Source organism: Larus michahellis, chromosome Z (assembly GCF_964199755.1).
Source record: "Larus michahellis chromosome Z, bLarMic1.1, whole genome shotgun sequence".
Classification (NCBI taxonomy): domain Eukaryota; kingdom Metazoa; phylum Chordata; class Aves; order Charadriiformes; family Laridae; genus Larus; species Larus michahellis.
Genome location: NC_133930.1, coordinates 38,072,781 through 38,094,330, shown reverse-complemented (window position 1 = coordinate 38,094,330; position 21,550 = coordinate 38,072,781). Strand labels below are relative to the sequence as shown.

The 21,550-nt window shown below is 40.9% G+C and overlaps 2 protein-coding genes across 2 annotated transcripts in view; both read right to left on the bottom strand.

The window, feature by feature from the left end:
• The window catches only part of SMC5 (structural maintenance of chromosomes 5), a 55,165-nt gene extending 39,434 nt beyond the window's left edge, over nucleotides 1-15,731 (bottom strand). The window contains exons 1-6 of the mRNA XM_074570200.1: nucleotides 15,531-15,731; nucleotides 12,312-12,453; nucleotides 11,097-11,149; nucleotides 8,699-8,861; nucleotides 6,863-6,997; nucleotides 4,110-4,250 (exon numbers count right to left, since the gene is read on the bottom strand). Of these exons, the coding sequence (XP_074426301.1) occupies nucleotides 4,110-4,250; nucleotides 6,863-6,997; nucleotides 8,699-8,861; nucleotides 11,097-11,149; nucleotides 12,312-12,453; nucleotides 15,531-15,673 (777 nt within the window). The 5' untranslated portion in view covers nucleotides 15,674-15,731. The remainder of the gene's footprint in view (nucleotides 1-4,109; nucleotides 4,251-6,862; nucleotides 6,998-8,698; nucleotides 8,862-11,096; nucleotides 11,150-12,311; nucleotides 12,454-15,530) is intronic.
• A 4,064-nt stretch (nucleotides 15,732-19,795) lies between these two features.
• MAMDC2 (MAM domain containing 2) overlaps nucleotides 19,796-21,550 on the bottom strand; it is a 64,569-nt gene continuing 62,814 nt past the window's right edge. Inside the window, exons 13-14 of the mRNA XM_074569362.1 lie at nucleotides 21,117-21,201; nucleotides 19,796-20,771 (exon numbers count right to left, since the gene is read on the bottom strand). Coding sequence (XP_074425463.1) covers nucleotides 20,710-20,771; nucleotides 21,117-21,201 — 147 coding nt within the window. The 3' untranslated portion in view covers nucleotides 19,796-20,709. The remainder of the gene's footprint in view (nucleotides 20,772-21,116; nucleotides 21,202-21,550) is intronic.

Here is a 21,550-nt window from a genome sequence, read left to right as displayed (position 1 = left end):
CCCCAGTGAACAAGCACAAACATTTAATCGTTCTTAAATAATACGCAATTTAAGTAGCAGAAGAAATGACCAATTTGTCTGCAATTACCTTGCCTCTAAGTCCATTTGGGATCGGTGTGGAAAAAGTAATTCTTTAGCCCTTCTGTCCATAGTTTGAGCACTACTTAGGCAGAAGTCCTCAAGCTAAGGAGCAAATAACCACAGAAAACTTCAGGAGAAAGGAAAGGAAGGAGCTGGACAGATCATCAGAGCCAGTAACAGACATAACCCTGAAGTAAACCAAGCAGAGAGACAGAGCGGAACAGAACTTTGGAAAACAAACAAGAACTCCGCCATACACCACAAATATCACAGAAGTCACCATGTAGGGAGTTTAACTGGAGATGCATTCGTGAGAAGAAAGAGATGGTAAGCAGTGTGGTGACCAAGAACGTCCAGTCCAAGAAGTGGGAATTTAGGCTGACGGAGTCATTACTAGTGATTTTTTTGTGTGTTATGCACTCTGGAGGGGGGAAAAAAAAAAAAAAAAAAACAACAACAAACACCCAACCGCCCCAAACAAAACAAACAATGCCCCCCAAAAACCCAAAACCAATCAACCAACCAAAAAAAAACCACCAAAAAAAGAACATGACTTTCAAGGAGTGTTAAGGGTTCAGGAGAAAAAAAAAAAAAAAAAGATACTCAGAAGACCAGAGGGAGGAGGAGTAGATACATGCACATGGGAGTACACAAGAAGGGAGAGCTGTTGGATTTGGCAGATGCTGAAGAAAGCTCCTGATTTAGAGCATATGCCTGGATTGTTACAAGCTTTGGAGAATTAAAAAAATAATAAAGATACCCTGCAAGCTTTATATGTAACAACAAACTTTGCTTTATCTGCTACTATTTTTTCCTAATTAGTTATTTAATTACCCTGTTTGTAAACACACACGATTACTCACAAATAAATCAACTTAGGCTATTAAATCCAAATTCTTTCTTCATAAAATCTTTCTGATAAAGCCAAAAAGTATTTGAAGAAAGCTACTATAATTCTATGATGTGCAGTACAATCAGTAGCCACCATTACAAAGTTACAGAGGTAAAGCACTTGTACTTCCACTTAGCTGATAGAATAAGCCTAAAATTCAGCCCTTCTTTAAATAAGGTATTATATTTCAAGGTTAAAGAAAATGCACACACATACAATTAAACCTCATTTCTTCAGATACAAAGTACAGGCAAGTTTCTGTAGAAATTGTCATGATATGGTTTTTATACAGCAAATCCCTTTAACACCTTAAGAAAACCTGACTGCCAGTAGACCTCTGTATTTGGGTAACCTTTAAGCAAATAACCTTGATGCCTGTAATTATGCACTTAGCTAAAGATCTGCAGAACTTCCAAAGGATTCCAGCCCTCCCAAGAGATATTTTTGCCTAAACTATATAACAAAGCTATTACCAATTGTGAATGGAAGAGGAAGAAAAGAAGAATGGATACGACTTGGTCAAAACACATTTTCAGAATTACACGCTTTCAGGACATTTACAGTGGGAGGAACAGCACCTCCCACTGCTACGCTACCTTAAAACAGTATACCTTATGGTATTCCTTATTACCTTAAACTTAAGCTTTGAGGGGTAAGAAACCCCTTTTCTTTAAGACCCTACAAAAGAAGGGCTATGTCAAAAAAACTGTAGCTCCTTAAATCTGCTCACTGATTGTAGATGACACAATCATTTCATGGAATTCCCATTAAGGTACACATAAGAACTTAAAATGCCCCCTAAATCCTCGAATCCTAATCATGATACTTGTACTTGAAATACTGTACCTTTGTACCCTTGTACTCCTAGGGTCCATTTCATGGAATTTAAAGCAGATGCTCAAAAGCCTATTCGGCATAGACGTATATAAAAATGGTGTAAAATTCTCCACATACAGAAGTTCAGCACTAGACTTCCTCTTTTCCACTAGGACCGAGAGATAATCTACTGTCATATTTCATCTGACCTGTTTTCAGGCTGCTTGTCTTCTCCATTTAGTAAAATAGTGCAGTGTTTATACATCTGCCTCCTGGCTATTTTGGAGTCTCACCTAGCTATTCTCTTTTGTTACAAAGGCAATTCTAAACAGCCAGGTATGTTTCATCTACAAGTAGACACCTACCTTTTGGGGAGGATAGGAGGAGAAGATCCACAGAAGGAAGAATAAACTCCCGCGCTACTCTCAACTTTACTGAGCCCAATTTTAAGACATTAAAAACATTTATTCTTAAGATTAAACAGTGCTAGGTCAGATGATAAAGAAATATGCCCTTGTAAGAGAACGCATTTCTTTTAGAGAGAGTTTGGTATTTCACAATCTAGGAGGATACCAAGAGATCTTCTATAAGAAGGATTTGACAAACCACAAAATAGCAACAATCTTGTACACTGAAGATTGCAATGGAACGTGAAATTTTGTTGCAGCCTGTAGGTCAAATATCTTCTACCTAGTAAAACAATTACATTGATGACCCTTGATTTCAACTGTAGATTATCCACAGGCAAGTGACTTCTGGTAAACAATCTGGTACACACTATTGATTTCTGTACTGCAAATTGGAACTTCACGCAGGTGTCAAAACACACTGTTGTTTCTACGGATTCAGCGGCCAAAAAGTTAAACTTCTCCTAATTGAGTGTCCCCACCAAAAGTATTTAATATACTCAGCAATGCAAACTGTCTAGAAGACAGCTGTGAAAGAGCAAGGTGTGAAGAAGTTTGTCTAAACTTGCTTAAGAAACACATAAATAACAGCACTGTTCTCAAACTTATGGAAGGCAATCTAACTGACAGCAGACAAGAGTCTTAACTTAGTTTCCCCCTGCCAGTTTCTGATCAGCCTTCAGAGTTCTGCATCTGCAAATATCTTGAAGTAGAGAACAATCAGTACCAGTCCACATTAACTATTCAAGACTTGCATCTCTCCTAATAAAATAACTCTCTTCTTGTTAACTAAGCCAGGCTAATTTATGTCTAGTAGCGAAGACCTGCATCATTCAGCAAGTGCAGAAGTCCAATCCTAACAGCACAGTGCGTATAGCCCACCTCCTTAGCACCTACCACCATACATCTATTTCAGTTGCTGCTCCTATATCCCTCTGTGCTGCTAGCACGAAGGTTTGAAGGCAGTGAAGTTACCTTCCCTGAATCCAATTGCCCTTCCAAGCTACAAGGGACATAAAGTTCTTTGTATACCCATGTGAGGCTTCATTATCTGCAAAATTGCAAAGTACCTTATAAAAGTTTTTTGCATCCTCCACAAATACTATATGTAAATTTTTTGAAGTTCTGTATTTCATGAATTCTATAAAACTTGCAAACAAGGCAAACAACACATTGCTTCAATATAATAAAATCCACAACACTTAAACTGTTTATAAATAATTTAATCAGTCCAACCATTCAATATTAAACCAAACTACAACCTGATGATTGTAGTGCTGTTCAGAAAGACTTATTGTGCTTTGTATAAATTACCTTGATTCTAGGCTCTTTTAAATTTGTTAAATTAGTTTAAAATTTCCATCTCTCCAAATGCCAACATTTTTGAGACTGGCAACCTATATTCACCATGGTTTATGTCATGCACACCGAACCTCAATTAATAAATTAAAATTAGCAAAGGGGGAAGGCAACTTGTAAAAAAAAAAAACAGGAAAAAAAATCCAAAAAAACCAAACAACACAAAAAACGCGTTCTGTAAAAAGAAGTTACAGCTGAAAGAAGTAAGTGGAACTGCCTAAGCACAGCTTAAATTAAGCCAGTTGTGCCTGCAAGGAATAAAAGGAGTACTATTCTTGGCTCATATTACTGGCTTTCCTAAATGGGCAGTAACTAGTTAAGTTACTTCTCAACAAACTTCTTCAGTCCAGCTACATATGCAAGAAAATCTCTGATCAAAGTCTGGTCAAGAACAGTATTTCAAGACCTGGCGTGTTTGCACCAAGCAATTGTAATGATGTACAAGTTACTCTGGTCAAATTTCTTTTAAAGAAACTTTTGGCATATTTCTAATATTGCGGTATTAGGAAAAATAGGATAGGTAGGAAAAACACTGAAAAGAAAATAGAACTTACCACCCAAGGCCTCTTCCTCTCAAGCATCTCAATTAAGTCTAGATGGCGCTTGCGCTCATGGTATCTCTCAACATCTTGTTTGTATCGTTCAATCCTCTGTCTCATTTTCTCCAAAGAGTTAGCTTTGTCTCTGCACAAGTTCTGTAAGAATATACATTTTCATGTTTTACAGTACCTACTTTGTGAAAAGACTTTTCAGAAATAGTCCGCACCTCACCTGTACATTAAAGCAGAAATTTAAGACTAGAGAGGACATTTTAGTATAGCAGTAGTTAGAGGGGAACAACCCAACTAGGAAGTTTTACAGCTTTTTCAAGTACGTTTATCACATATTTTCTTTGAAAACAAATCCAATTTAAAAAGAAATCTTAAACTGAAGAAAATATTTTATTTTTTTCTCAGGAAGTTACTCCCTACAGCTCAAGCCTCCATTAATCTAGACATTTCTAAACCACCATAACTGCTTTTGACAACTACAAGTAGCAAAAATGCTTGTGGAAGGTCTTGCAGAGATTTGCAACAGAACCATTAATGCTGGTATGTGAACATAGTATGTATGAGTGGAAATGCATGCACGCACACAAGCATAAGAAGAAACAGCACAACAAAGGATTAAAAGAATGGCCTGTATGGCTAACAACAGACACTGTTCCCAAGACAGCATTCGCAGCAGTAATAGCAAGGATCACATTATTTCTGCAAAGATGACTAAGCTTGTGCTCTGGTAAGATCACGGTACAAGTAACTGTCAGGGAAAGACTCTGCCTTCTTAAACCAGGATGGCAACAAGGTTGCAGCTTATTGCATACACTCTCCCTTCTCCTCTTTGTCTATTAACATTCCAAACAAGGAAAAAGAGTTAGCAGGCAACAATATTGTCCATAATTTATGGAAGTTGAAGTCAGCAAGATTAAAGCAAAGGACCACCCTATACCAGCTAATGACTTCTAAAAGGCAGAGAAGATCAGTCCAGAGAAGTTGTTGCCAGTCAAGAATCCCAGAGAAGTGATGAGTACTTGACAACAGGCATTTGTGGCCAGCAGAACAAGAGAGGTGATTCTCCCCCTCTACTCTGCCCTGGTGAGACCCCACCTGCAGTGCTGCGTCCAGCTCTGGAGTCCTCAGCACAAGAAGGACAGGAAGCGATTGGAACAGGTCCAGAGGAGGGCCACAAAGATAATCAAAGGGCTGGAGCACCTCTCCTATGAGGACAGACTGAGAGAGTTGGGATTGTTCAGCCTGGAGAAGAGAAGGCTCCAGGAAGACCTCATAGTGGCCTTCCAGTACCTGAAGGGGGCCTACAGGAAAGCTGGGCAGGGGCTGTTTGCAAGGGCACGTAGCGATAGGACAAGGGGCAATGGCTTTAAATTAGAGCAGGGTAGGTTTAAATTAGACATTAGGAAGAAGTTCTTTACAATGAGGGTGGTGAGACACTGGAACAGGTTGCCCAGAGAGATGGTGGAGGCCCCATCCCTGAGACATTCAAGGCCAGACTTGATGAGGCTCTGAGCAACCTGATCTAGTTGAAGCCCCTGCTTACTGCAGGGGGGTTGGACTAGATGACCTTTAAAGGTCCCTTCCAACCCAACACATTCTATGTGTTAAGGACATAGAGTGTATCATCAGCAAGTTTGCAGATGACACCAAGCTAAGCAGGAGTGTTGATCTACATGAGGATAGGGAGGTTCTACAGAGAGACTTGGATAGAATGGACCGATGGGACAATGCTAATGGAATGAGCTTCAACAAGGCCAAGTGCCAGGTCCTGCACTTGGGCCACAACAACCCCATGCATCACTACAGGCTTGGGGAAGTGAGGCTGGAGAGCTGCCTGGCAGAAAAGGACCTGGGGGTTCTAACTGACAAGCAGCTGAACATGAGCCAGCAGTATGCCCAGGTGGCCAAGAGGGCCAATGGCAACCTGGCTTGTATTAGAAATAGTGTGACCAGCAGAAGTAGGGAGGTCATTGTCCCCCTGGACTCAGCACTGGTGAGGCCACACCTTGAGTATTGTGTCCAGTTCTGGGCACCTCAATACGAGAGAGATATCGAGGTGCTGGAGCGAGTGCAGAGGAGGGCAACGAAGCTGGTGAAGGGCCTGCAGAATAAATCTTATGAGGAGTGATTGAAGGAGCTGGGACTGTTTAGTTTGAGGAAGAGGAGGCTGAGGGGAAACCTCATCACTCTCTACAACTACTTGAAAGGACATTGTAGAGAGGTTGGTGCTGGTCTCTTCTCACAGGTAATTAGCGATAGAACACGAGGGAATGGCTTCAAGCTGCAGCAGGGTAGGTTTAGGCTGGACATTAGGAAAAAATTCTTCACGGAAAGAGTGGTTAGACACTGGAACAGGCTGCCCAGGGAGGTGGTGGAGTCACCATCCCTGGATGTGTTTAAGACTCATTTAGATGTGGTGTTGGGGAATATGGTGTAAGGGAGAACTTTGTAGAATGGAGTTGGTGGTTGGACTCAATGATCCCAAGGGTCTTTTCCAACCTAAATGATTCTATGATTCTATGATCCCTCGTCTTCTGTGTCCAGAACACTTGCACACGTGTCTTCGTGCTTACAAGCATGTGAGTGTCGGAGTGAATAAATTCTGAGAAAAGATGAGTATGATTTGGTAAAAATCAACTTACCCCAGACTTTGGAAATAAATACTACTTTCTAATTCGGTAAGATCTCATGTTACATTTTATTATGCTAATTTCCCTACAGTCACCGCCCTCTATCTCTATACTGTACATGTTTACCTCCAGTTCTCTTTCCTTTTCTCTGAAGTTTTTCAGTTCACAGTGAAATTGGTACATTTCTGGAGGACCAATGGATTTTTCGGTAGCTTCAAGTAACTCAATCTTACTCAGTTTTGCAAATTCTCCAACTTTGTCCTACAAAATAAAAAAACAGTTACAAAAATACAGTATTAGTTAGAACAGTGCAATACAGTAATACTGGATTTAAATCCCATACCAATTTATCATGAACACCACCTGACTCACAGTTCTATGCCAGTGAAGTTAAGCATAGGATGCCCACCTCCTAGACTAGCAACAAAACCCTCCTAAACATTTTTAAGATTTCATACACGGTTTTCTTGGAGCTGTTCTGGAATGATTCAAGCTTAAATTTGACAGCTTTTGAGGGTAGCTGTTGAAGACATGGGTTGGTTCATTATTTTTGAATTGGCTAACATTCTTCTGAATAAGACAGTTTAGCACAGACAATTAAAGTTTTTATTCCACTGTATTCTTAATGTTGGTTCTCAGGCTGCTGTATACTTCCCAGTATAAATGCTTAGCTCAAAAGTTGACCAATGTAGAAGTTAATATTAAGGCTAGCAGCCAAGGGTATCAGAAAGCATTGCTGCTATGTGAGGCAGAGGAACAGCTCAGAACCACGACTGGAATGAAAGATGTGCTTACCATTGCTGCAGTGGCAGAGAGCACATGAACCAAAATTTTCAACACAGTAATATTCACTGAACTGACATTTATGTACCAAAGAAAAAAAGCTGTTTTAAATAGAAAAGTTACTTTGGTAGAGTATGCAGAAAGTTCTACTCTAAACAAATATCATGAATACATAAACAAATCCCCCCCCCTCCTGAATATTTGTTTCTGCAATACAAGCTTTCTAAATTTTCATGGTTTTCAGCATGTCTTCTTGAATGCACTTCACCTCGAATAGAACAATAAACCTATGGTTGGTTAGGCTCTGATAAGGTTTCCTTTTACTACCATCCCTGATGATTCACTGAACTGGGAGGGTCTTAGGAAGGAACCTGTCACAGCGTTTTTTAAAGTGCAACTGTGAGGCAACTTAGTTATCTGCACAGAAATCCTGACGTGCCTGAGCATGGATTCAGACACAGAAACTGCTTGAATTATTCTTTAATTTTCTCTCTCCTTGAGGAGCTATTTTCCATCAGGATGATTTTACACTTACATAATTTGATCCTAAATACCTGTAAGTCCTATGCTGTTGCTCAAGAAACTGCTGAGCCACAGACATTACCAAAAAGGCTACAGTAGCAGTATCTGTTGCAACTCTAGAGTCATTTAGTAGGACTGCTTTCTGTTTTTTGAAGAAAGAAATCCAGACCACTCTTCCCCTTCACTTACCAAGTACAGGATCCAATCCTGAAGAACTGACTGGATATAACCAGAGAAAAGTCAGGGATGCAGAACTACAGGAACCAGGCAAGTGAAGGTACAGAGACAGTGCTAGAACTCAAGACCTTAAAAAACTTCCCTACAGATTTGTTGTTTAACAACATCCATACAGCAGCACAGACAGGACACAGAGATACCACCATTAGTGCTGCTACTCAAATATCAACATGGGGAACATCAGCAGCTTTCCTTTCAGTGTCAACTGACAGCAGGTACAAAACCATCCAAATAGTGATCCTTAACAGTCACACAGTTCCTCCTTTCTTTCACCATCACAGCAGTATGGCTACCTCATCCCTCTCATTCTTTGCACTGTCCCATTAAATCACTGAAGTGCTACAAAAGCTAAGAAGCAACAAACCCTCTCAAAACACAGCAATCCATTTGCACCCACTGTCTTTCAAAATTCATTCATACCTGAGGAAGAAACTGGCACAAATTGTCCACCTGAATGTTTAAGGCTGCTATCTGCTCTTCTACTGTTTTCAGGGTTGCTGGCTTTCTGTTGATAAACCATGCCGATGTGTTGTTCAACACCTGAATCTCACGTGTGATAATGATATTGTCAGGTGTCTTAGACCTGATTAATAAAAAGAAATGTTACTAAGTGTCAAAGTACGTTAGAGTAATGGTATTAAAACTTTAAGGTACCTAAATGTTTAATACAAATTAACTGGACAGTAGCAGCTGATTCACATTTCATGTTTCAGAAAACATCCAGAACTTCAGTGTTTAATTAATCTCACAAGTAAAACATCAAGAATATCTGCAAATCTTAACTCAGAGGAAATTATTTACATAAATGACATATTCATGCTGAATGTAGAACCACTTAAATGTTGTTACAGATGTGAATAGTTATATAAAGTGTATTTTTACATGACATTTAGTACATTTTAAAATTGGTATGCAGGAGGTAAACACTAATGCTACGCCTTTAACATAAAAGAATATTAGTGTACAGAACTGCATCAATAAGCCCTGCATATACATTCCATTTGGGAATAAAAATAGTATCATACAGCATGAAAAATACTAATTTGTTCTCATTTTCTGCTTTTAAAGAATGGTAAACATACATCAGTTGTGCGCAACGCTGATCTTCAAAAATTTAGCCTGGTTAAAATGCATCAATAACAAATGAGCAATGAGATAGTCAAAAACTCTTGAAATTTTGGTCACCATTTTCATTTAGAAATAGGCTAGTGCCTGTTCAGTCAGCATATTGTTAAGGATGAAGGATAAGGGCTCATAACAGTTTGGAGGCCATGTATCTTAGGAGACTCAAGAATAGAGTTCGAAGTAGAAGAGAGTAATTCAACAGCTTCTAAGTGCCATAGGGATATGAGCTATGAGCCTACTTCTTGAAGACTATATCATTACTCACTCACAAGTATCCACTACCTTATTTGAATATACCAGACTTCCTCCAAAAAACCTACAAGGCCATGCTCCTTTCTTGGATCAAATTAAGGACTTTTTGCTACTATAACTCCTGATTTTAGTTACAATCCAAGGGCCAAATGCAACTAAGACAGAGCATGCCTATAGAACTCAAATTTTAAAATTCCTGTCAAAAAGCTATCTGCTGCATCATAGCTCTCTCACCCTATGTGTTGCATTTAAGTATTTTCTACCAGTTAGACAAAGGACTGGATTACACTGAAACCACTACAGTAAAAACACGAAGTCTTGACACACTGAAAGTCTTTCTTCAGACTTTCAAGTAACGTTGGGACGTATCTATGTTGAAACAATCATGTCATCTACCTGAAAGACATCCTACCTCCTGACCCATTGCTTGGCCAGTCTCCAAAGAATATCTTACTTGATCACTCCCACAAGAATGAAACTGGATAGGATTTTTTCAAAGACTTGTTCCAGTATATCTTTTTTCCTGAACACATTTTTTTTTTTTATCCAATCTGATCAGGGTGGCCAATTGTTACACAAATTAACTCAAGCTTTGAATCAGTTGATTAGCTCTATGTTCTATTTAGTTCAGCAAAAAGATCAGGTTAAGACTTATCAAAACTACCTGTGCTATTGCAGCTCCACCTTAAGATCTTTTTTTTTTTTTTTTAGATTTAGGAACTCTATTAGGATAGTGTCTCTTCAGCTGTCAAAAAAAAAAATACTTACAGGAAGCATGTAATATTGCCCTATAACCACAAGTTAATGATGGAATTTTATAGAGTAAGTCCACATGATTTTTGGTTGCTCTGTTTTGCAAAAGCTTACCAAGAAAAATGCATTAACTGGGAATTAGTTAGATCTACTATTTTTTTTTATTCTTTGGTTTCAGTATGCGATGCTTTCAGTAAGAATGTAGAGGAGTCCCTCATACCAGCAGTATCAGTACAAGACAGTGAGGGCAGAACATTTAGTTTTAAAATTTAGACTTTGTCTTTCTGTTTTCTTCTTTAAAAATAATTTCCAGCCACTACGTCATGATTGCAGAACTGACTGTATCTAAATCAATTGAACCCTAAATGAAATCAGAAGCTAAACACACCACAAACTTCAATCTTTATCTATATATTCTTTGTACATCAGGACAAGGTAAAATGCTTCAGAAAGTGAAATAAATCAAGACCAGCCATCACTGCTGATTTCTTATGTGGTAATTATTTAACCTTAAAATTTCAAAGTCTGTATTTAAAAAAAAAAAAAAAGAAAAAAAGAAAAAAAGGAAATCATCAGCTTAAAGACAGACCTCTGTATACTAGATTTTTTTTTCCACAACTTTGTGAATAACTGTGTGGGGAAATAATCTAATTAAAAATGTATGAGGAAATGCAATTTTACTACTTACAGTTCAATTTCTACTAGACCTTTCAAGCACCCCTGCTTTACAAAGAGGCCAACCTACAAAATTAATTATAGAAATTATTATTGTAAAATAACAGTGTATTAAAATGTAATCTCTTACAAAAATATGTATTTGTATAATAGAGTTGCTGTAATGGGATATTTTATCGAAAACTTACATTTAAAACATAAACTTTATTTTCTCTCTGTATTAACTAAAAATAAAGGAAGACACACTATTGTCTTCCTTATCAACTAGTAGCACTAGAACTTCTCCCCAGGTTAACAATTTCTGATCAATTTCAACTTCCAAAACTGAACAAATTATAATCAGCAGACCCACAGAGAGCAATTTCTCATGAATTCAGGGAACAAAAGCAATACAAATGAAAGACATTGCCAAATATCTCTACTAGTAGAACTGCTAATTCTAACAATACAAAAAAATATATATAAACATGAAAAGCTAATAAAAATAGCAACACACAGTGCTGCCATGCAGTCTATTTTCAGATTTACATTTGCTTAAGACGGAGCTGCAACCAGAGAATATGTAAAATCATTTAGGTACCCAGATTCAGTACTCCAAAAATCTACTGAAATATACTCCATCCAACCAGAATATCCAAGAAAGCAAGACCAAAACTTAAAAATTTGACAATACAAACTTCCTACTATGTCAACACATGATCCCTTCGGAACAAAAAAATGAAAATAATAGTAGCACAACCCAAAACAATCCAACTTCCATTTAAATCAAAGAACAGTGGCTCCATGCTTTCAGATAAATTCTCAGACACATTAAGGATATGTCATTTCTACAGTTTCTACACACTTGGAAATTTAAGTTAGACTTTTTTTTAATTTCTCCCCGAGTTGGTATTTCTGGTCATACGTTATTTATGTGCTAGGTGGCATTTTCCTTCTCCACTGTGGAGGCTTGGACACCTTGAAATGTAACCTCCAGTCTGCTGACGCTCCAGTACAATTCAGGTGTTTCCATTCCATAATTCAGCCAAAACAACAAGTAATTAAGTAAAACAAAATCCCTTTGGTAAAAGCCTTTGTCTCTGGACCAGGTTATTGCACAAGTTGGACACCTTACTTTTTACAAAAATAAAGCATATCAAGGAAGACAATCTCTTTCCCTTTCCTCGGTTGGACAGGGCTCTTAATGAAATTCAGAACAAACCTGAAAATTACAGAAGCTCATAGTTACCTTATCAGCTCGCCCTATGAAAGAAGGTTTTCCAGCCAGTCCCAGGCAGATGGCACAAACAATGCTTGACTTTCCCGTTCCATTAGCACCTACAATCATGTTCAGATTGGGTCCTGGATGTACTTCACAGACATCATATGTCCTGGAAAGCACAGTAATTTTTTGAACATTATAAACACTACCTCACCTTGAAAAAAAATTACTTGCTTAAATCACTTCATCATTATATTAAATATGACAGAGAATTTTATCAAATTTAGATTCAGTCCTCCAATGCTGTTTTGTAAGAAAATCTGAGTGAAATCTAACACTACAATAAAACACTGTGGAATACATTCCTACCAGCCAGAGTACTGGCTCAAAACAAATGATCATAAAGAATGAAATCCAGCCACATAATGACAATTCCTATTGACTTCACTAGCACGTCATATTATTTTACATATAAAAAAAAAAAAACCAGAAAGAGAACTGAGTTAATTCAGTCAGGTCTGCTACATTGAATTCCAGCTGCATGCTGCACTGCAGTTGCAGAAGATTCCACTCATCTAACCCATACAACGTACTTGGGTCTTAAGCTTTGCAAGAATCACAGAATGGTTCGGGTTAGAAGCGACCTGAAAGATCACCTAGTTCCAATCCCCCTGCCATGGGCAGGGACATCTCCCACTAGACCAGGCTGCTCAAAGCCTCATCCAGCCTGGCCTTGAACACTTCCAGGGATGGGGCATCCACAACTTCCCTGGGCAACCTGTTCCAGTGCGCCACCACCCCCACAGTAAAGAATTTCTTCCTAATATCTAATCTAAATCTACCCTCTTTCAGTTTAAAACCATTAACCCTTATCCTATCATTACACTCCGTGATGAAGAGTCCCTCCCCATCCTTCCTGCCCCCTTCAGGCACTGGAAGGCCGCTATAAGGTCTCCTCGGAGCCTTCTCTTCTCTAGGCTGAACAACCCCAACTCCCTCATAGCGCAGGTGCTCCAGCCCTCAGATCATCTTCGTGGCCTTCCTCTGGACCTGTTCCAACAGGTCCATGTCCTTCTTATGTTGGAGACTCCAGAGCTGGACACAGTACTCCAGGTGGGATGCTCTCCCAGAGCAGAGCAGAGGGGCAGAATCACCTCCCTCGACCTGCTGGCCACACTTCTTTTGATGCGGCCCAGGACACAGTTGGTTTTCTGGGCTGCGAGCGCATGTTGCTGGTCATGATGAGCTTCTCATCAATCAGCACCCCCATGTCCTTCTCCTCAGGGCTGCTCTCAATCCATTCTCCACGCAGCCTATATTTATGCCTGGGATTGCCATGACGCAGGTGCAGGACCATGCACTTGGCCTTGTTGAATTTTATGAGGTTTGCAGAGGCCCACCCCTCAAGCCTGTCCAGCTCCCTCTGGATGGCATCCCTTCCCTCTGTGGAACTCTGTATTGATAAATCATGCAATAGCTTTCTTGAGTTATCAAGCATGTCGAGGGAGGTCATCATCCCCCTCTACTCTGCCCTGGTGAGGCCGCATCTGGAGTACTGTGTCCAGTTCTCGGCTCCACGGTTCAAGAAGGACAGGGAACTGACGGAGAGGGTACAGCAAAGGGCTACCAAGATGATTAGGGGACTGGGACACCTCTCTTATGAAGAAAGGCTGAAGGATTTGGGTCTCTTCAGTCTGTAAAAAGGATGACTGAGGGGTGGATCTTATCAACAGTTATAAATACTTAAAAGGATAGGCGTTGGGAGGATGGGGCCAGGCTCTTTTCAGTGGTGCCCAGTGACAGGACAAGGGGTAACGGGCACAAACTCGAACATAGGAAGTTCCACCTAAACATGAGAAGGAACTTCTTTACTTTGAGGGTGCCAGAGCACTGGAAGAGGCTGCCCAGAGAGGTGGTGGAGTCTCCGTCTCTGGAGACATTCAAAACCCGCCTGGATGCATTCCTGTGCAACCTGCTCTAGGTGACCCTGCTCTAGCAGGAGGGTTGGACTAGATATCTCCAGAGGTCCCTTCCAACCCCTACCATTCTGTGAGTTACAAGAATCTAAAACATTAGCCTGTTATCAGTGATTTTTTTTTTTTTTTTACTTGTATTAGGCATCTTTCATTGTGTGCATCCAGCGTGCCTACTGCAATAGCAACTACTGGAAGAGAGCAAGCCCCAGCATGCAAATTCAAGACAAACCATTAATGTTGGTATGATCTAAACTAAACTAACTAACATCCCAAATTTATAATAAATGCCACCTTTTGATGTTCTGTTCCCACACTATACCAAACAAACAGAGAACTGAGACACTAACACCAAAGAAGAAACAGAAAGCAGTTAATGATAAGAAAACAACATAATCCATGCACTTCTGGAAGAGAAGGTATTTGAACCCTTCATGCTGAGGCTTAAACTACTACATTTGAAGCATAATTTGACATCTGTAATGTGACCTAAGAACTATGCTACTCAGAACTGTTCCCAAAGCTGACATGGAGCTATCAGCACACCAGCCATAAGAAAACAGTGTGAAAACTTCTACTATCGACTACAATAGCTGCAACCAGAACAGTACTCCCAATACACAGAAGCTGGTACAAAACACACCACCACAAATACGTTATCCTAACGGTTCCCAAGGCCTGCCTCCCCCGCCCTGTGAACATCTTCTGCACCCTTCCCTCCTCCACTGCTTGACAATCACCTAATGGGGAGGAAAAAAAAGCACGCAGAGGCTCACATGGACAACAGGCACCACCACCGTAGGGGAAGAAGGGTTGACACGGCCACCACCGGTGAATGCACCCCCAGGGATGCGACACCGCAATAAGAACCTACGGGACCCGTAATCCACACAGCAGATCCTCTCCCCACTCTGAGCAAGGCATCACCACCTTCCAAGGAAAAAACCCGCGTTTCAAGCACTCCCTCTTCCAGCCCCGACTCGTCTCGGTACCCAGGGCCCTGCCAAGGCCCCCGTTTAACCGAGGGCAGCTCCCCGCTCCGTGCCACTACAGCGTCCCCGCTCCAGGTTCCGCCCTTCCGTCTTAACCGCCATCTCCCCAGCCCCACACACGCTTTAAAACGGGCCAGCGGAGGGGGGAAGCCGGGGCCGCGCAGGCTAACCACCGACCTCCGAGACGGCGGAGAGCCCGCACGCCCGCAGGCGTCCCGCGGCCAATGGCGGCCGCTCGGCCGCCGCCACCGGGGAGGAGGAAGCGCCGACCGCGCACTCACAGAAAGTTCTCCATGAAGATCCTGACGATGGAGCCCTCAACGAAGTGGGGGCGCGCCTCAGCGCTCCTCACGGCCCGCAGGCTGCCGCCAACGCCCACCTGGCGGGGACCCAGGCTCCCCTTACCCGGCGGTGCCACCGCCATCTTCCTCCCCCCCACCTCCCGTGCCCACCCTGCATCTGCCGCCGCGAGGGCACGCCCCGCGCCTGGCTCTCATTGGCAGGTGGGAAACGGCGGGCAAGTGAGGAGCGCGCTCATTGGTCGGTGGAGGCGGGACTAAGACGCAATGAAGCCTTTCATTGGGTTGTGGCGTGCCGCGCTGTTGCCCATTGGCTGGAGGAGAGAGGGAGGTTGTATTGCTTTCGATTTCAGTCAATAAGGCGGATAGGCGGCGGGTCGGGGCTGGGGTCTCGGTCTCGCTCTCCTGGCGCAGTGGCCGCCCCTTGGCCGGCGCGGGTCGTGACGGGTCGGGCGCCGCGCCCCCGGAGGCCGCCCCGACAGAGCTCACCCCTCAGAAGAGGGGCGACCGGCACCGGGGCTTGCCTTTAGGTTGCTTCCGGGAGGCCCCTCCCCCGAGCCGGGTGGGAGGCGGTTGGGCAGGTCTCGGGGCTGCAGCCCCCGGGCCCCCTCGGCTGTTACCGCCCGCTGGCGGCCTTTTCCCCGGCGGCTGGGTCACGGAACATGGCGGGGGAGAGCGGTGGTGGCGGCTTCCCCACGAGGTGGCAGCACAGCCGAGCAGTTGGGCGGCCAGGGCTTCTGAAGTGGGCGCCTTCTTGGTGTCTATCTGCCTGCCTTCATGGGGACAGGCTCGGGTTCCGGGCGAGTGGTCTCTTCTTGTTTTCAGGTTCCAGCGCTTGTCTGGGTTTGCTTGCTTTTTCTTAATTTTTAACAAAATAGCAGGAAAAAACATTGTTTATGGGTGTTACTTCAGAGATCAGGAAGTCTGTAGGAAGGATAGACGTCCTTTAGAAATGATCCTAGAGGAATGTGTTGTGTATGAGATTTTGGCACCTTGACTGCAGGGCAGTCACCGGTGTCACTGAGACTCCTGCAGGTGCCTTACCTTTCCCACATGCCTTATTTTTTCTGTCGGACCAAGGATTCCTGCTGGCCTCATAACTAGCCAAAGATTTTACAAGGGAACAGGAGTCTGGTGAGAACTGCTGAAAGACAGAGATAACAAACTGCTTGTGCTTAAGTGGCACTAGGTAAAGGAATCAACCCATAACTAGAGTGGTTTATCCTAGAAAGGTTACAAGGAAAACAATGTTTTCCCAGTATGAACCAGGTACCTGGCCCCTGGAAATGCACCCTAGTACTATGTGGCATAGAGGGGAAAGGATAATAAAATTGGAAGTATGTCATTCATAAGATTTGTGATAATAGCTTTGTAATAGCTGTGTAACTGAATGCAAAATTTATCATTGTAAATTAGTTACATTGGTGTGTTTATTAGCTAATTAGAATATTAGTTGGTTTATTAGTTGGTAATGTCCTAATCAATAAAAATTGTAGTCTTCTAAATCAGTTATGTCTCAAGCTGGCAGACCAAAATGGTAGCGTTGGACTCATTAAGTAATGGTGACTTCCAGCCAAACGAGAGAGAGGCAGAGAACCATTTCAACATATTCCCACTGGAGACTGCTGAAGAGATGTGTTTTTCCCAGAATTTGTCAGGAAGCATTTTCCAGGGTCTGGTTAGTATGGATGCTGGTAAAAGCTGGAAAAAGGAGATGGCGAAGGCCGCAAAGTAGGCAGTGCTTGGTCCAAGAGGGCCTCTTGAAAGAAGAGAGGGAGGAGATAAAAGCTAATACAGAACATAAGAGCAGCAAGATGTAACACAGTACATTGCAGAGAACAAAGGAACATAGCAGAATACGCAGTTGGCTAAGAAAGACACCTAAAATGCTGATGTTCAGAAAAAACATATGCAGGTGGGAAAAACAGAAAGGTGCAGGAGGTGCACAGGAAGAAAAGAACAGAGGAAGGCTGGGAAGAAAGCAGCAAGAAGATGAATATAAGTCAAAGCAATGTAAAGGAGTATTGAAAGTTTATTCATTCATGCTTAAGCAACTAAGAAACTTAAAATCACAAACTGAAATATTTTTCCAAAGGAAATGTTAAAATTAAGTAAATTTGACATCTGACACCTAGTGTTTCGTTTGAGTTAGGACAAGATTGATGTTTTCTCTTTTTTGAAATGTGAGGGGTAGAACTTTTTGACTCAGTGTATCATGTTGCATGAAAAGAGTGCTCTTTCAGCCTTTTACCTTACACAGTGGTCCTTTTGGGGCAGTGGGTGTCTTAAGTGTGGGCAGTCACGCTTGTGAGCTGTGTTCAGATCCAGGTAGATAAAATGCCAGGTATTTTAGTGCTCAGCTTGAGCTGTCTTAGTGAAGCTTCATGACTGTAAAGTTGTATTTATGTTAGGTTTATTTTTGTGTGACACTGTAGTCAGCCAGAATACAGTTTTGTTTACATTAGTGTAAAGCTAGAATAACTGATATTTTACTTTGTTCTGGTTTTTCATTGGTGTAGCTGAGAACTGAATTTGGCCCTCTTTTTGGAAATTAATAAGGGTAACAATAAAATGTCAATTAATGGAAAATATTCAAAGAATAAAAAGAGTATTAAATAACAGGGCAATAAAAGAGCCTTTCCTCTGACCTCAGGACAAGTTGAGTTCCACTCCAGCACAAAGCTACATTTAGAACAATCAAATACAGGCCTGTTAGTGTTTGGGATGTTACAGCTGCTTTTGAAGGTTTCTTTTGCATTTCCATTTTATGGACTGTGCCACAACTGGGATCAAAGCAACTATTTGTAGGTTCCCCAGTAGCTTTTGAAGAAATTTTCAGACAGTAAACAGGCCCAGTATAGCAAGTCTCAGAACTGTTCTTTGCCCTGCTGTGGTCCCTGTACAGCTACTGCAGCAGTGAGAAAGAACAAATAATAAATAAAAATGGATCTAGGGCAAAAATCAGCTGCACAGGGAGTTTCCTATTTGGACAGAGCTGATGGAATGTTTTTTACCTCCATAAAACTGAAGTTTGCCAGTGGAGAAATCTTAATGAACCTTCCCTCGTTTTCAGATGTTTTGCAGCCAGTCTTTCACTAGTCTGTGGAAACTACTTCCTATTTTATAAAGTGGTATTCAGCAGGCACTAAAGTAATTTACAGCCATCTTTCAGTTTCTCCCTCGGTTCTTTAATTCCTGCAGCAGAAATGGGTGGAAAAGTGCTGTTGTTCCCTACTGAAGAAAGGACTAAAGGACTAAAGCTTTTTTTTTTTTTTTTTCAGTCAGTGCTTCACACCCTGTGGATAAATACTACCCTCAGTGGTATCAACAAAATCAATGACGTCCCTAGAGAACGCTTAGTGGAGAGCAAAATAGAGTACTTTGCCTATGTTCTCATTCATATCAGCCTAAATCTGATTACTTTCATGGAGTGAAGCAGAGTTCCATAAATGGTTGGAGATACGAATCCAGTAGTTATCCTTTGTGCTGCATTTCGTTTAAAGAAAAGTCCCATCAGAAGTATTGAGAACCACCAAGCCTGATGATTTTAACCACTTCATTTTCATTTGTTTTCTGCTTAGATAATTTGATCTGAATGTTGATACCAAAGCATAAGCTTTATAGAAAAACCGTAAAACTGTACTGACTCTTAGGAAACAGTCTATTGTTTCTGGTTGCTTTCATTTTCAGAATAATAGCAAGAATGATGCATTCATAACCAGCTGCCAATGGGGACTCTAGGTAGCTAGGATAGGAAGTTAAGCTGTCAATTCCTTTTGACTTTTCTTCAGCCTCTAGGAAATAATAAACTGCTTCAATCTGTGTGGTCAAATAAACGTGTTAGTACTGAATGTATTTAATTGAGCAATCCCTTCAATTGTTTGTGTCGCCAAAATGAAAACTTCCTAAAGCCGCAAGGGGCTAGATTGTCCCAGGTGCTGTTGATCCTTATAGGATGTTAGGAAAAATGTGTACTTTGTTCTGAAAGGAGCAAAGGCTATTCCCACTTTCAGGGCTCACATCTTGCAGCAACAGCTTGAATGTGGTGGCTGTTAAGAATAATTGTTGTGGCTCAATACAGCAACTTCCTGCAGTAGATCAGATTGGTTTCTGTCAGCTGTCTTAGGTGATGTGACCCACACATTTCATTCTCTTCATATTAAAAATATTGAATTCAGGCTATTATATTAGGTTCAGTTGTTTCTTGTTACATTGATAACTATAAAGTCTACAGCAGAGCAATAAGATGATTTTCAAAGTTACATTTTATTAGGAAGTTATAATAATTTCAAAACAAAACCTTACATACAAACACATATAATCTTAAAAATTAACAAGTTGTGTGAATTCAGTTTCCTATTAATATAAATGCAAGGCATCTGTGGCTGGCTAAAGTGTAAGTGCATTCTCGGTGAGTGTACAAAATGATTTATTAAAATATCCCCAAGACTTGTATGCCAGAAAACGTACGGCTTCAAAGGCTTTCATTTTGTATAGTTCAAAATGTCAGCAGCTTACACTGAATTATACTGGAACACTAAAAGTGAGTTTGTTAACTCTAAAAGGACGACAAATATATTTGTTATAGTAAAAGAATACAAAACCACAAAAAACTGCCAGCAGAGCATTAAAAGTTTCCCAGAGAGATTTGTCATCATGAATAATTGCACTTAACATGTTGGCTATTACTAGTAGCTAATACTATTTTCTTTATTATTTCAAAATATTTATAATTTCCTTAACAAAAATCCATTCTGTACCCAACACAAAACATTCACTGAATGCAGATTTAAGATAACACAATATTGGATTTTAATTGTGCACCTTTACTTTCCTCTTTTTACCTATATACCAGAAAGGTTTGGGGTTTTTTTAAAAAAAGGCATTAAAATGAATGATCTGTGCAAAATGGGAAGCCTTTATATAATAACTGATACCTCATGCAAAAGAGAAAAAATATATAAAAAAACAGTCTAAGAAGCCCTGAGTCAACAATTTCATTGCAAAGGCAAGGAACATGAGTGCTCTGAGTTCTTCCTATACATTGGTGCATATTCAAACCAGTCCAGTATTTTGTCAAAAGGTATTTTCAAATAGACAGTTTGTGCAGTTTCTCACATACAAATCTTCTATGCACTTCATTCCGTTCAGCAGACTGTATTTAATACTCAATTTCGTTTAAGCTGTCAGGATAGCCTGATGAGAACTGAATTTCTTCCACTTCTAGAATACAAAGAAGGGGGAAATACTGTAATTATTTGTATTTTTATCATACATAAGAATGCATAAGACAGAATGTAATTACCATGCTGGATTTAAATTGGACTGCCATACGGTTTTTAAAAAGTGTTACAGCATCTTTACTAGTCCGGATTCTGAGGATGATCTTGCATTTTATTAGAAAAAAAAAGAACGAATTCTGCACTAGCCCATCAGCATGACACTAAATTCAGATCCGTTCACTGGGGATTCAAGGGAAGAAGTATCACATGTCTAATTACAAAAAGCACTGTGAATTGCTAAGTGTCTCCTAAGAGTAGTCCTATAAAAGTATGTTTCAACACTTACCCAAACAGGGTCCTGCCTGGAACAGAATATCATCAATAGCAGTGTCACTTCTCATTGACACACCACGGATTGCCTCAAAAATAATCTGTAAAGGTAAGACACAGCTTTTCATGAATCCCATAGGGGGAGGAACTAAAACAAGTAACACCCATGCAGTCTATTCAGGGATCTAGCGTGTCCTAAAAGCCTGCTTCTTGGAAAGAATCTTCTACACTCCACCAGTGGACTGATTGCCCTGGTCTGAGAATTTCAGTGTGTGCTATGCCGAAGGAGGCAAATTTGTTGTTACAACTTCATAAGAAATTGATGCGTGCTATAGACCACTGATAAATTTTCTCTAGTGGTGTGGCATTTCTGTCTTGCTTTTCAGCCCAAATGTGTTGCTGTGTGTTGCCCATTTGCAAGCAAGGCTTGAGGGGAAAAAAAGGCATTAC